At 43.2% G+C, this 12,088-nt stretch overlaps 1 protein-coding gene across 2 annotated transcripts in view; it reads left to right on the forward strand.

Annotated features, from left to right (window-relative positions):
* Positions 1-11,797, forward strand: part of sema3e (sema domain, immunoglobulin domain (Ig), short basic domain, secreted, (semaphorin) 3E) — a 55,713-nt gene extending 43,916 nt beyond the window's left edge. The window contains exons 3-17 of one of the 2 annotated variants that reach the window (XM_020480813.2): positions 1,828-1,887; positions 2,451-2,570; positions 3,572-3,665; positions 4,324-4,440; positions 6,924-7,066; positions 7,189-7,303; positions 7,424-7,493; positions 7,618-7,762; positions 8,494-8,719; positions 8,961-9,052; positions 9,179-9,220; positions 9,435-9,601; positions 9,850-9,920; positions 10,071-10,204; positions 10,320-11,797. In XM_020480813.2, coding sequence (XP_020336402.1) covers positions 1,828-1,887; positions 2,451-2,570; positions 3,572-3,665; positions 4,324-4,440; positions 6,924-7,066; positions 7,189-7,303; positions 7,424-7,493; positions 7,618-7,762; positions 8,494-8,719; positions 8,961-9,052; positions 9,179-9,220; positions 9,435-9,601; positions 9,850-9,920; positions 10,071-10,204; positions 10,320-10,871 — 2,148 coding nt within the window. In that variant the 3' untranslated portion in view covers positions 10,872-11,797. The remainder of the gene's footprint in view (positions 1-1,827; positions 1,888-2,450; positions 2,571-3,571; positions 3,666-4,323; positions 4,441-6,923; positions 7,067-7,188; positions 7,304-7,423; positions 7,494-7,617; positions 7,763-8,493; positions 8,720-8,960; positions 9,053-9,178; positions 9,221-9,434; positions 9,602-9,849; positions 9,921-10,070; positions 10,205-10,319) is intronic. The other variant, XM_020480814.2, reaches the window with a different exon arrangement.
* The last annotated feature ends 291 nt before the right edge of the window (positions 11,798-12,088 follow it).

A 12,088-nucleotide genomic window follows, 5' to 3' on the forward strand; every position in this document is an offset into this window, starting at 1 on the left:
CAACCCTGTTAACACATTAACCCTGTTCACAAGTGTAGCAGGCTGTGAATTCTGCAAACAAGGTTTCTAGGATGGGCTATTAGCAGGACAATACATGTATATATTGGGCATATCAGTCATGGCTCCTGAGTGGCAAAGTGGTCTAAGTCACTGCATCTCAGTGCAAGAGGCATCACTACAGTCCCTGGTTCAAATCCAGGCTGTATCACATCCCACTGTTATTGGGAGTCCCAGAGGGTGGTCCCCATTTGGCCCAGCGTTGAACGGATAGGTTATTTGACAATGAAATAAACAAATAAATTATTAATACATTTAGAATGATATAAAAGCACCTTAGAAATTCTCACAGATCGGATTTGCCCTAACGGAAAATACCCCTTAAATTTTAATTTAGAATCCTCCAATCCGTTTAATCTAATTATTGTAGGCCTGCCGTAGGTGACATGAGTCTCAGTAGTGTTGAGTAATGCTGTGCTGTTAAAAGTGGTGTCGGTCTTATTTATTTAAAAAGCAATAATAAGCTGTGCCGTGGATATTATAACAGAACATGGCAAAGATGACCAGCAGGGTCAAATAATAATAAAAATAATAATAATAAAGTCTACCCGCTGTGGTCAACTATTTCAGCATCGTTTCATGCTGCTCTGATACAAGCATGGGGACTGATCTTGATAAATCAATGCGATTTTTTTTTTATCTCCGCAGGTTGAGAACAAATGAATGGAAATATACAGTATTATACAGAGACATGAGTGCATGGAACTCTCTTCTGTCTTATATAGTGCAAGTGAACATCAAACCTGGTTTAAAAGAACAAATAAAGCAACACCTCACGGCACAACGCCTCTCCCCCATGTGATCTACTTGTTGTGTGTATGTACTGACATGTGTGTGAAACTGATAGATGAGCATTTAAAAACATGAACGTGTAATGTGTGTGTATCTAAATTGGAAAGTCTTTTTTTGTCTGTAATGTATTTTTGGTTAGCTGTCGCCATTGGCATTGGCTAATGGGGATCCTAATAATTCACATCAAATCAACAATGGACAAATGAAACAAATACCAAAAGTTAGATTTCCTTTGGTGTAGTAACGGGTTCCTGGAGGAATCTTGGACTGGAGGCATGGCTTAGTAGGGGCCTGGCTTTTAGATAGATTATTTTGTGCCACCCTTTCAAGTAAATGTCATTCCTGTTCATCTGTTCTGTTCTATTGTCATCACATGTTAAGGTTGAACACTGATAGTTGTGTAGCTTCACTGAGGCTTACAGAGGAGAAAGAGTTCCTCAAGAGCATATGCAAATCCCAAAGTTGGAATTGTTACCACTGTATTACTATATGTAATCAGCATTGTTTATATAGGAAAATTGACATTTGCAGTGTATGAACTTATCATGATGAACAAGAATGACATTTACTCTAACGGATGCCCAAAAATAACTATCTGAAAACCCCGCCTCCAGTAAGCCAAGCTGCCACCTCTGCAATATATTATTAAAAAGGTACTAAATTGAACCCCTCCCATCCCATAAAGCTTCCTCAAAGAGTTCCTTGAAGACTCTTTTCAGAAGGGTTCCTCGAGGAACCTTTTTGAGCAGTTTTTAGAACCCTAAAGGCAGGGTAGCTTTAATTCTAAGAGTGTAGTTCAGACACTTCAGGGTGGTTATGATGGTTATGGAGACCTTTTGTGGTTCAGTCCACCCATAAACAAACGTTAATTACAGGATGTTATGCTGAACACTCAGACAGAAAGTGTGCATGTGTGAGTGTGTGTTTGCATGTCTGTATGCATGTGTTAGTCCCTTATTTATTGTCGTCTCTCATCAGATTGACTGGGCCAGCTCTGAGTCACAGGTAGAAGATTGTATGATGAAGGGTAAAGAGAAGGTAACAGAATCTGATGTACATCTACATCTGTCATAGTTTACCCTACATATATGCAGTGTGTTCGATATCTGTCTTGCCTACTACTTACTGAAACTACATACTGTGTGCTATTCATACAACATACTATTTAGAACATACTGTTTTGCAAAAATGTATGCCGTAAATATCAAAATACTAGGCTCACCCATACTGAGAATGCGACGTCTAATGAGCATGTGCGTTGTTTCCCGTCATTTGAGCATTTTGGTACAGCACAGCCTCATGATTATCAGCTGATTATCAGCTGTGTTAAACACATGGTTCTGAAAAGACAATTATCTTCCTCAATAGCGTGAAAGGAATTTGTACCACATAAAATCCCGAAATTAGTATGATATCTTGACATTTAAAGCATACTCATAACAAATATATATATAATGACATACTGTACTATAAAATGTTCTATTTTCGCATACCTAATCAGCCTACAATTTAAAATGCAAGTACAGATATTCGGACACGCCATACACTTCAAGTTACCTACCTAACCTCCCCTCTGTCTCCCTCTCCCCCCTCCCCTACAGCCAGAGTGTGCTAACTACATCAAGGTGTTGCAGCAGTTTAACACAACACACCTGTTGGCCTGTGGAACAGGAGCATTTAACCCTCTCTGTGCCACCATCAGGGTGGGACACGCAGGACAGGTGAGCAGGGATGGGATTTTATTCCTTGTAGTTATTGCAAATAAGGTTGATATGCGAACATATAGAAGGACATGCTGCTGTTTTGGCTCAGTCTCATCATCTGTTCTTTAGACACCGGCAGTCTTTCCTGAATGAGCTGTAAAAACCCCAACACGCCCAATGGTCAATTTATGTTTCCTCAGTGAGAGACAGGGAGTTTGTTTATTCATCTGAAGGAGATACACACAGAGACACAAGGTGTGACATTATTGACGTTTGTGTGTCCTTTGAGAGAGAAAGGGAGAGAAGAGAGAGGGGGAGGAGAAGAGAAAGAGGAAGTTGGTACTGATAGTTAGTTTTTGTCCTCTGAGAGAGCCAGGGAATGTGTTTGTCTGGATTGTAAATGAGTTTAATTTATATCATCCCCTGTCTGTCTGAGAGGACCTGTGACAACAGCACCAGCAGGGAAAACAAACCAGTCTCCCACAAGACGTCAGTCAGAATAAAGAACAGAACATGCTATGGTCAAGCTCAGGGATGTCAATGTGTCACTACACCAAATACCCCTGTTTCGTACTGCTAATTATCTGAAGACTCTTGTCACTTCCTTGCCATTCAGAGTATCTAAAGACTTGTATCTGTGATGAAAACACAGCTTTATCGAATTAGTGTTTGATAATGGTAACACAGGGGTGTCAATAGTTAATAGAGACAAGCAATTCTGACTGCCACTGTGTCCAGCCTGAGACATCCCTCCTGTTTGCTGAGAGGTGCTTCTAATAACGGTTGCTAGATGTTGGAACATATCGTGACACTCACACCTCACCATTGTCAAAGCCCCCCACGCTCTTCATTGTCCCTACTTTATATACTATTAATTTTCTTGTTTATATGTGACACTATGATTAATATATTTTTTACATTTGATCACGTACTCGGAAACAGGCCCTTTTACGAAGTGTGTGTGCATGTGCGAGCGAGCATGAGTATGTGTGTTCTCACTGATAGGTTTTGGTCCCCAGGCCAGACAGTTTGAGCTGGAGGAGCAGAGTGTAGAGAGTGGAAGAGGGAGATGTCCCTATGACCACAACAGCCCCGTAACCTCCACCCTGGACAGTAAGAAGACCACACACTACAAGACATTATCACTTCTGTTGTTTCACTTTCTACCTTCTTGTATGTTTCATAATATATTATTTTCTCAATAACTCTCTGTCTCAGGCACACTTAGCCCTAACCCTATCAGAAGACTGATACTCTAGTAGAATTGCTGTTATTGAGTATATTGCACAGTGCTTAGAGCAGCGTTTCCCAAACTCGGTCCTGGGGGCCTCAAGGGGTGCACGTTTCAGCTTTGGCCCTAGCACTACCCAGCGGATTCAAATAATGAACTCATCATCAAGCTTTGATTATTTGAACAACTGTGTACTAGGGCAATACGTGTTTGGGAAACGCTGGCTTTGAGGCAGGTTTAGTTTTAGCACAATGCTGCCACCGTGTGGAAATAACTCATTATAAATCCGTTATTTCCAGATTGCGATAAATAACCAAACAAAAAATTAACAAACATAATTTGCAATTGATTGTAATTTTGTTCTTAATTTAATTTAATGTGTGGAAAATTAGGTGTTAACTGATGAAACATCTGGTTTATTATGTATTTTTTATTATGTATTTTTTTCTGTGTGTGTGTGTGTGTGTGTGTGTGTGTGTGTGTGTGTGTGTGTGTGTGTGTGTGTGTGTGTGTGTGTGTGTGTGTGTGTGTGTGTGTTAGGAGGAGAGCTATATATTGGCCTGTATACAGACTACTGGGAAAATGATGCAGCTCTGTGTCGACTGAACAACCAAAGCTACACACGCACTGAGAGAGACAACAGACAACAGCTCAATGGTCAGTGTCCAGGCATTTCTCATTACTACTTTCTGTTTGATCTCTGGTACTCACCCACACTCACATTTTGTTGTGTTACAGCCTGAATTCAAAAGAGTTAAAAATAAATACAAATCTCACCCATCTACACACAACCCCATAACGACATAGTGAAAATATGTTTTTAGGCATTTGGTTACTCTAGTAATTAAACCTTGAGTATCGGAAGCCCACGGATATGGATAACCATTCTTTACCCCAGCCTTACATCTGGTGACAACGGTGGTTCTTTCAAGACTGTAAGCTAATGAACTCCCTGGGTTTTGGACTTTCCTAACTGCATTTGGAGTTGATTCGGAGCTTCTCCCTATCTAGCTTGTCGATGTACTGGAGTTTCCCGACCTGGTTGGTGGTTCTGTGCTAAAGAGTTTCATTGTGAGTGAAATCAGCAATGCTTATGACAGCAGGACTTCAACCTTGGTTACTGTGACTACTTCAAGCAACATGAGACGACCTCTGTGCCTGTATTTTGTCTGCCAATGTTTTTATTGAAAAGTATCATGTTGGACGTTGTTTTGCCCATTGTCCACATGCTATTTTTGCTAGCTAGATGACCATCTCTGTGTGTTAGTTATCTAGCTGGCTAGATAGTAGCTAGCTTTACCTCACAAGTTCTGGACAGGAGGAGTTCGTACGTGCAGAGAAAACGTTTTCCTCTCTCTGTCATCTCTGCCTGCGTACATGTACATACTTTCCCCCCCAATGTTGTGCTGCTGAGGCTGTGGGTGACTCAGGCACATTGTGGGACGAGCTAACTGTGGATGGTGTCATTTGGGGAAAGGAAGAGATCGAAGAGGAGATATTCGGTGGTGTACCTGTGGGGCCTTTTACCGAGGCATTGCAGGCTTGGCCAGTGACTGGGGATGACTGCTGTGGAGCAAGAGGTGCCTAGAGCACTACGGCGATGGTAGCCCACGACAACATGGGCCTACCAACAACATCCAGGCCACCTGACCTACTAGTCATCATTCACTTATTGAGTGTGCATGGACCTGAAGGAACACACACATTTGCTTAAAAAAAGAAAGAAGATAATTTCGTACTGTGCTGTTGTGTTACATTCTGTTAATATTCTAGTCAGGCCTGCATGTCATCTACATGTTGTAGTGATATTGTTGTATGTTGCATGTGGCATTTCGAGAGACTCTACGTTTCCGTTGCAAAGGAAGTACTGTGGGACCATAATTGGAGGACTTTCATTTTTATACCAGATGATGGGGCTCTGGGGTATAAAGATCAGGGGTAGCTGGGGTTGCTCTAGTTTAGAGTTTGGTGCCAGGTCTCAGCTCATATTATTTATCCTTCATGTAATTCGTCCCCTGAAGTTGTTTGGTTGCTCTAATAATTAAACCTTGAGTAATATCTTAAGTTGCAGTGCCCATGAAGAATCATTCTTTACCCTGGCCTAACACTAGTTAGCATTGGCTCACAAAACTACCTCTAACTTCCATCATACTGCACACAGAGACATAAAAATGGTATCCATACAACTTCATCTGACTCTGGGTAGGTAGAAAAAATAGCTTAATTGCCAGAATCTCGCATATCCCTTCTAAAGGGATACATTAGGATTTTGACAATTAGGCCCTTTATCTACTTCCCCAGAGTCAGAAAAACTCATGGATACCATGTGTCTCAAATCAAATCAAACATTATTTGCCATTTGCGCCGAATACAACAAGTGTAGACCTTACAGTGAAATGCTTACTTACAAGCCCTTAACCAACAGTGCAGTTCAAGAAGAAGGAACAATTTACCAAGTAGGTTAAAATAAAAAGTAACACAATAAGAAAAACAATAATGAGGCTATATACAGGGGGCACCGGTACCGAGTCAGTGAAGAGGTACAGGTTAGTTGAGGTAATCTGTACATGTAGGTGGGGGCGAAGTGACTATCCATAGGTAACAAACAAACAGCGAGGAGCAGCAGTATACAAGAGGGGGGGTGTCAATGTAAATTGTCTGGTGGCAATTTTTCTGAATTGTTCAGCAGTCTAATGGATTGGGGTTAGAAGCTGTTAAGAAGCCTTTTGGTCCTAAACTTGACACTCCAGTACCTCTTGCCATGCGGTAGCAGAGAAAATATTCTATAACTTGGGTGACTGGAGTCTCTGACAATTGTATGGGCTTTCCTCTGACACCGCCTATTATATAGGTCCTGGATGTCAGGAAGCTTGACCCCAGTGATGTACTGGGCCGTTCGCACTACCCTCTGTAGCGCCTTACGGTCAGATGCCGAGCAGTTGCCATACCAGGTGGTGATGCAAAGTATCCTTTTAAAGTAACACAAGTATTTGCATATTAATAACAGGGCCTTTTCACATGGTATATTGTATATGGTCTCTACATAAATGTAGAAGTATGTTATATTTTCCTGGAGGCAAAGTGAACATTGTAATCCTGCGGGTCACATTCTCTTTCTGAAACTGTCATGTTTCCTCTAGAGCCTAAGTTCATTGGGTCGGTGGTAATTCCTGATAACGATGACAGGGATGATGACAAGGTCTACTTCTTCTTCACGGAGAGAGGGATGGACGCAGAGGGGGTTAACAAAGCTGTTTACACCCGGGTGGGACGGGTCTGTGCGGTGAGAATTGCACAAATGCTCTGTTCTATCCTGCATGCCAGCATATCCATATACTGTATCATGTCCTCCCTTCCTTCGCCTCCTTCCAATTCTAATCCAGTTCCTCCATCCCCTCCCTTCAGAATGACCAGGGAGGTCAGAGGATGTTGGTGAATCGTTGGAGCTCCTTCCTAAAGACCCGTCTCATCTGCTCTGTGGCTGGACCCAACGGCATCGACACACACTTCGATGAGCTGGGTACGGCTGTGTGTTCATGTGTGTTTCCTAGAGAAGGGGATGCACCTATAGTACTTTCACTTAATGGAACCCTAAATCTCTCTCTCTCTCTTTCTCTCTCCCATGTGTGTTTAATTTCAGAGGATGTATTTGTGTTGAAGAACAAGGATGAGAAGAATCCAGAGATATTTGGCCTCTTCAGTACTACAAGGTCTGCTGAGAGAGTCACGTGTGTTTAAAAAAATAAGTACTGGTATATTGTATTGAATATCTTTTCTCTCTCTCTCTCTCTCTCTCTCTCTCTCTCTCTCAATCTACACCCCTCCCCTCATCAGTGCTGTGTTCCAGGGCTATGCAGTGTGTGTGTACCACATGGATGTTGTGCGAGCAGCATTCAACGGCCAATTTGCACACCGGGAGAGACCAGAGCACCACTGGACCCCATACAAAGGCCGGGTCCCCTACCCACGCCCCGGATCTGTGAGTTACAACCTACAGCTACAACATATACTGACTTATCAATAGGCTTTACATTACCTGATTGGCTCTCCATACCCGATAAGTAAGGATACATGCACTGCATAGTTTGGTGCAACACAAGAAAAGTGTAGTTTAGGAATTTTCTTAAGAGTTGCACCTCCATTACAGCAAACTCCACACTGTATATCCAAACAATATACTTTCAATAATGTCTTTCAAAAATGTGATATTCCAGCAGCAGCATTGTACATTCACAGCACTCCCCTTATGCCTGTGTCTGTGGCAGCTGCCCTTTGCAGAGAAAGAGTGTTACAGGTTGTTATACAACATTTCCTGTGACCTGTCTCTGCAGGTCACATCAGTGCTATCATTATACTGCAGCATACAGCTTCAATAGTAACCATTCGAGTCATTGACAGTGTAATGCTTTTTTCTTATTCATATGTTGCTTCTCCCCCATCTCTTCCACTCTCTTCCTCTCTCTCTCTCTTTTTCCCCCTCTCTATCCCTTTTCCCTCTCCATCTCTTCCAATCTCTTCCTCTCTCTATCTTTTTTCCCCTCTCTATCCCTTTTCCCTCTCCATCTCTTCCAATCTCTTCCTCTCTCTATCTTTTTTCCCCTCTCTATCCCTTTTCCCTCTCCATCTCTTCCACTCTCCTCCTCTCTCTCTCTTTTTTCCCTCTCTATCCCTTTTCCCTCTCCATCTCTTCCCCTTCTTCTCTCTCTCCAGTGTGCCAGTAAGGTGAACGGTGGTGGGTTCTCAGGTTCTAAGGAGTTCCCTGATGAGGTTCTGCGTTTTGTGCGTTCCCACCCCGTCATGTCCAGCCCGGTCCTGCCCCTCCACAAGAAACCTGTCCTACTGCAGACGGAGCCAGGAGGGAGGAGACTAACCCAGATTGCTGTGGACCGCGTCCAGGCCCAGGATGGACACTACCACGTCCTGTACATAGGCAGAGGTATGCACACTGACACTACACTATGATCATCCAGTGCTGTGTATCCCCAAGGTTATAGCTCCCTCCACTGATCACATGCAGAATTACAATCACAATCTACAGGAAGGTAAGATAGGCCTACCAGATAGACAGGCACTGACATCCCAAAACAAAGCCTTTGACTCTCTACTATTTGGATGTCCTGGGTGGTTGTATTGGGGAAGGTGTGATATTTACATCACTTAAATACTCTCTCCCGTAGACGACTCTGTTGTGTTGAAGGTTATCAGCATCTACAACAAAGACACAGACACCATAGAGGAAGTACTACTGGAGGAACTGCAGGTGTTCAAGGTACTGCTGTTATTTAGCGCCACCATATGGCAAAAGATGGCCATTGCGTCAATTACACATTCTTGGCACTCAACAATTTGATTTGTTTATGGAAGATCAAAATGTTTTCATGTTATTTCTTTCTAGGTCCCTATGCCAATAACTGAGATCATCATATCTGCAAAACGAGTATGACAACTATTTATCATGTTAAAATCATAGTTACTAACATTGTTTTGAAGCATGGTTGTTTAAAACTGCAGTATCTTCATCTAGCCACAAGATGACAGTGTATTGATTATCCGAATGTCGGGAAATGTAATGACAGTAGGCAAAGCGTTTTATGATGTTGATATTTACAGAAATGTGTACCTCTGTTAATTTTGTGTTGTTGTTTTCATAGCAACAGCTCTATGTGGGTTCTGAGGTGGGTGTGGCTCAGGTGAGGCTCCATCAATGTGAACTGTACGGGTCAGAGTGTGCCGACTGTTGCCTAGCCAGGGATCCTTACTGTGCCTGGGATGGACTCACCTGCTCACGATACTACCCTGTTGGGGTCTACACCAAGAGGTGAGACAGAAACACAAACCTCATACACAAAGACACACAGGCATGTACAGTCACACACAGACATATGAACATGTGCACAGCGGTACAGAGGCATCACATAGCAATCATTAGCACCGCTATCCTGCCTAATCCCCTCCTTCTTTCTCATCATCCCTTCCCGTTCTTCCCTTTGATGCCACTATGTCCTTATCTCACTTTCCCAAATGCCCATTTAACAGCCTCCACCACTCCCCCTCTCTCTCTCTCAGCAGACGATTCAGACGACAGGATGTTCGCCATGGCAACGCTGTACAGCTATGCAATGGGCTGCAGATTGATGGTCAGTCTGTGTGTGTGTTTGGGGGTGTGGGGGTGTGTGTGTGTGGGGGGGGGGGATTAGAAAGTAATTACTCCTTGGCCAATGGCCTTTGGCCTGCTGAGGTAACAGAATGGTCACTGCTGAATTGTGTGTGTGTGTGTGTGTGTGTAGGGGAGAAGTACCAGGGTGCGGAGGAGAGGCAGGTGTATGGGGTAGAGAATAACAGTACTCTACTGGAGTGTACCCCTCGTTCTCTACAGGCCAGAGTTATGTGGTACATACAGAGAGGTCCAGACAGAGAGAAGGTGAGACAGACATATATACATACTGTATATACATATACACCACTTTCCTCCTTTCTTCCTTCCTTTTCCATCTCTCCTTACCTCCCCTCCCCTCCCTCTTCTCTCCCTCCCCCAGGTCAGATGTGATGAGAGTGTAGTCATAACGACCCACGGGCTGTTGTTCCTGATTGTGCGGATTGGGGACGCTGGCATGTATGTGTGTCAGACGGTAGAACACGGCTATGTCCACACCCTACTGAGGGTAACGCTTCATGTGCTGGGAGGGGAGAGGGTCAGTGCCCTGATACACAGGACAGGGGAGGAAGGAGAGGAAGAAGGGGAGACCACAGCAACCTCCTGTCACCTTCCCATAGATTCCCCTCCAGACCTCCACACTGGTTCCAACTCTGACCCCACTTCCAGACTACCAGGAGCCCTACCAGGGTCCTCCCTAGCCCCCGCTCCAGCTCCAGGCCCTACCTCTCGGCTGTGGTACAAGGAGTTCCTCCAGCTTATAGGATATCGAGATACACAGCGGCTGGAGGAGTACTGTGAGAGGGTCTGGTGCTCAGAGAAAAGACGCAGGAAGACCAAACTTAGATACACCCAGCCACTGGGAAGAGGAGAGAGGAGGGCAAGGGGGAGGGGAGAGCCTCACAGAACCCCCAGACACACCATGGACACCTGAGAGGAGGGAGAGAGAGGATAGAACAACCACACACACACAATGGGCCAGTTTTTTGTTGTTGTAGAGAATACTACTTCCAAACTAAGCTAAAAACGTGACACTTTCTTTTTTTAGACTTTACCGTAACGTCTTCTTCCTTCTTATAACCATTTTACATGTTATGTTATATCGTGTTTTACCTTTCCTTGTTTCTGCTGTAATCTTTGCCACTGGTGCAAATGCTGAGTGTCCGTCAGAGAGAAGGCACATAGAACAGTTGAACTATTTATAACAACGTGGCCTTAAGACTACAGTGCTGACAGCTTCTCTGAACGGACATAGTACAGAAGATTCATAGCCACCCCAGCTGAACCGACAGATAGCGAACATTCAAACCTATTCCTCAGAAATAAAATGTTTCTAGAGATACACTTGAGCTGCTCGCGTTGAAAACCACTGGTTAGAAAATACACAACGTTACGGTAAATCCATTCTTTTTTTGCTTTGAGTTTAGTAGTGGTTTAGAACTGATTAATTAAACTGGACATTGTACTCTATTATTGTTTTACTGTATAGTTGGTAAAGTTGATGATGTACGCAAGTATTTCCTACTATACTTTGTCAGTTAGTTTGGTGTGACTTGTCGGAGATTGAGGAGATCTAGATGATTTGACATCATTGAATGATTTCAGTAACGCAAAACTGTGTCTGCAGATCCGAGAATAGCATCCATAATAAATACCACGGAACTTAACATTTGAAAACAACAATAATAGTTTTCATAATGTACTATTGATGATGGAAGAGGGATTATATAACATTTTATAGACGTACCCCTCAATAAAAGTTATAGATACTTGATCTGGGCTATTAGAAATCTAATTATATCCACAGTGTGTCTCAACAGATGCATTTTCTCTTCAATAAATGGCCAACTTAAATGTGAACTGCAATCAACTGGTAGTTATAGAGTTGGTTGATTAGTATTCATATCAGCTGTCTATTTTTCTCTCTCTCTCTCTCGCTCTCTCTCTCTCTCTCTCTCTCTGCTGTCAGTAATGATGCTACAGATGGGGGTTCATAATAACCATAGCAGAAGACAATCGACGTCGCCATATTTTCCCTCCCAAATAAGGAAGAACGCCACAGTGACCATCCAAGCATGTCATTGGCTAGACAGAGGAGCCTGTCTCATGAATATTCAAACCTATTGGAGGAAATCAACCGTTTTATATTCT

Source organism: Oncorhynchus kisutch, linkage group LG4 (assembly GCF_002021735.2).
Source record: "Oncorhynchus kisutch isolate 150728-3 linkage group LG4, Okis_V2, whole genome shotgun sequence".
Lineage (NCBI taxonomy): Eukaryota > Metazoa > Chordata > Actinopteri > Salmoniformes > Salmonidae > Oncorhynchus > Oncorhynchus kisutch.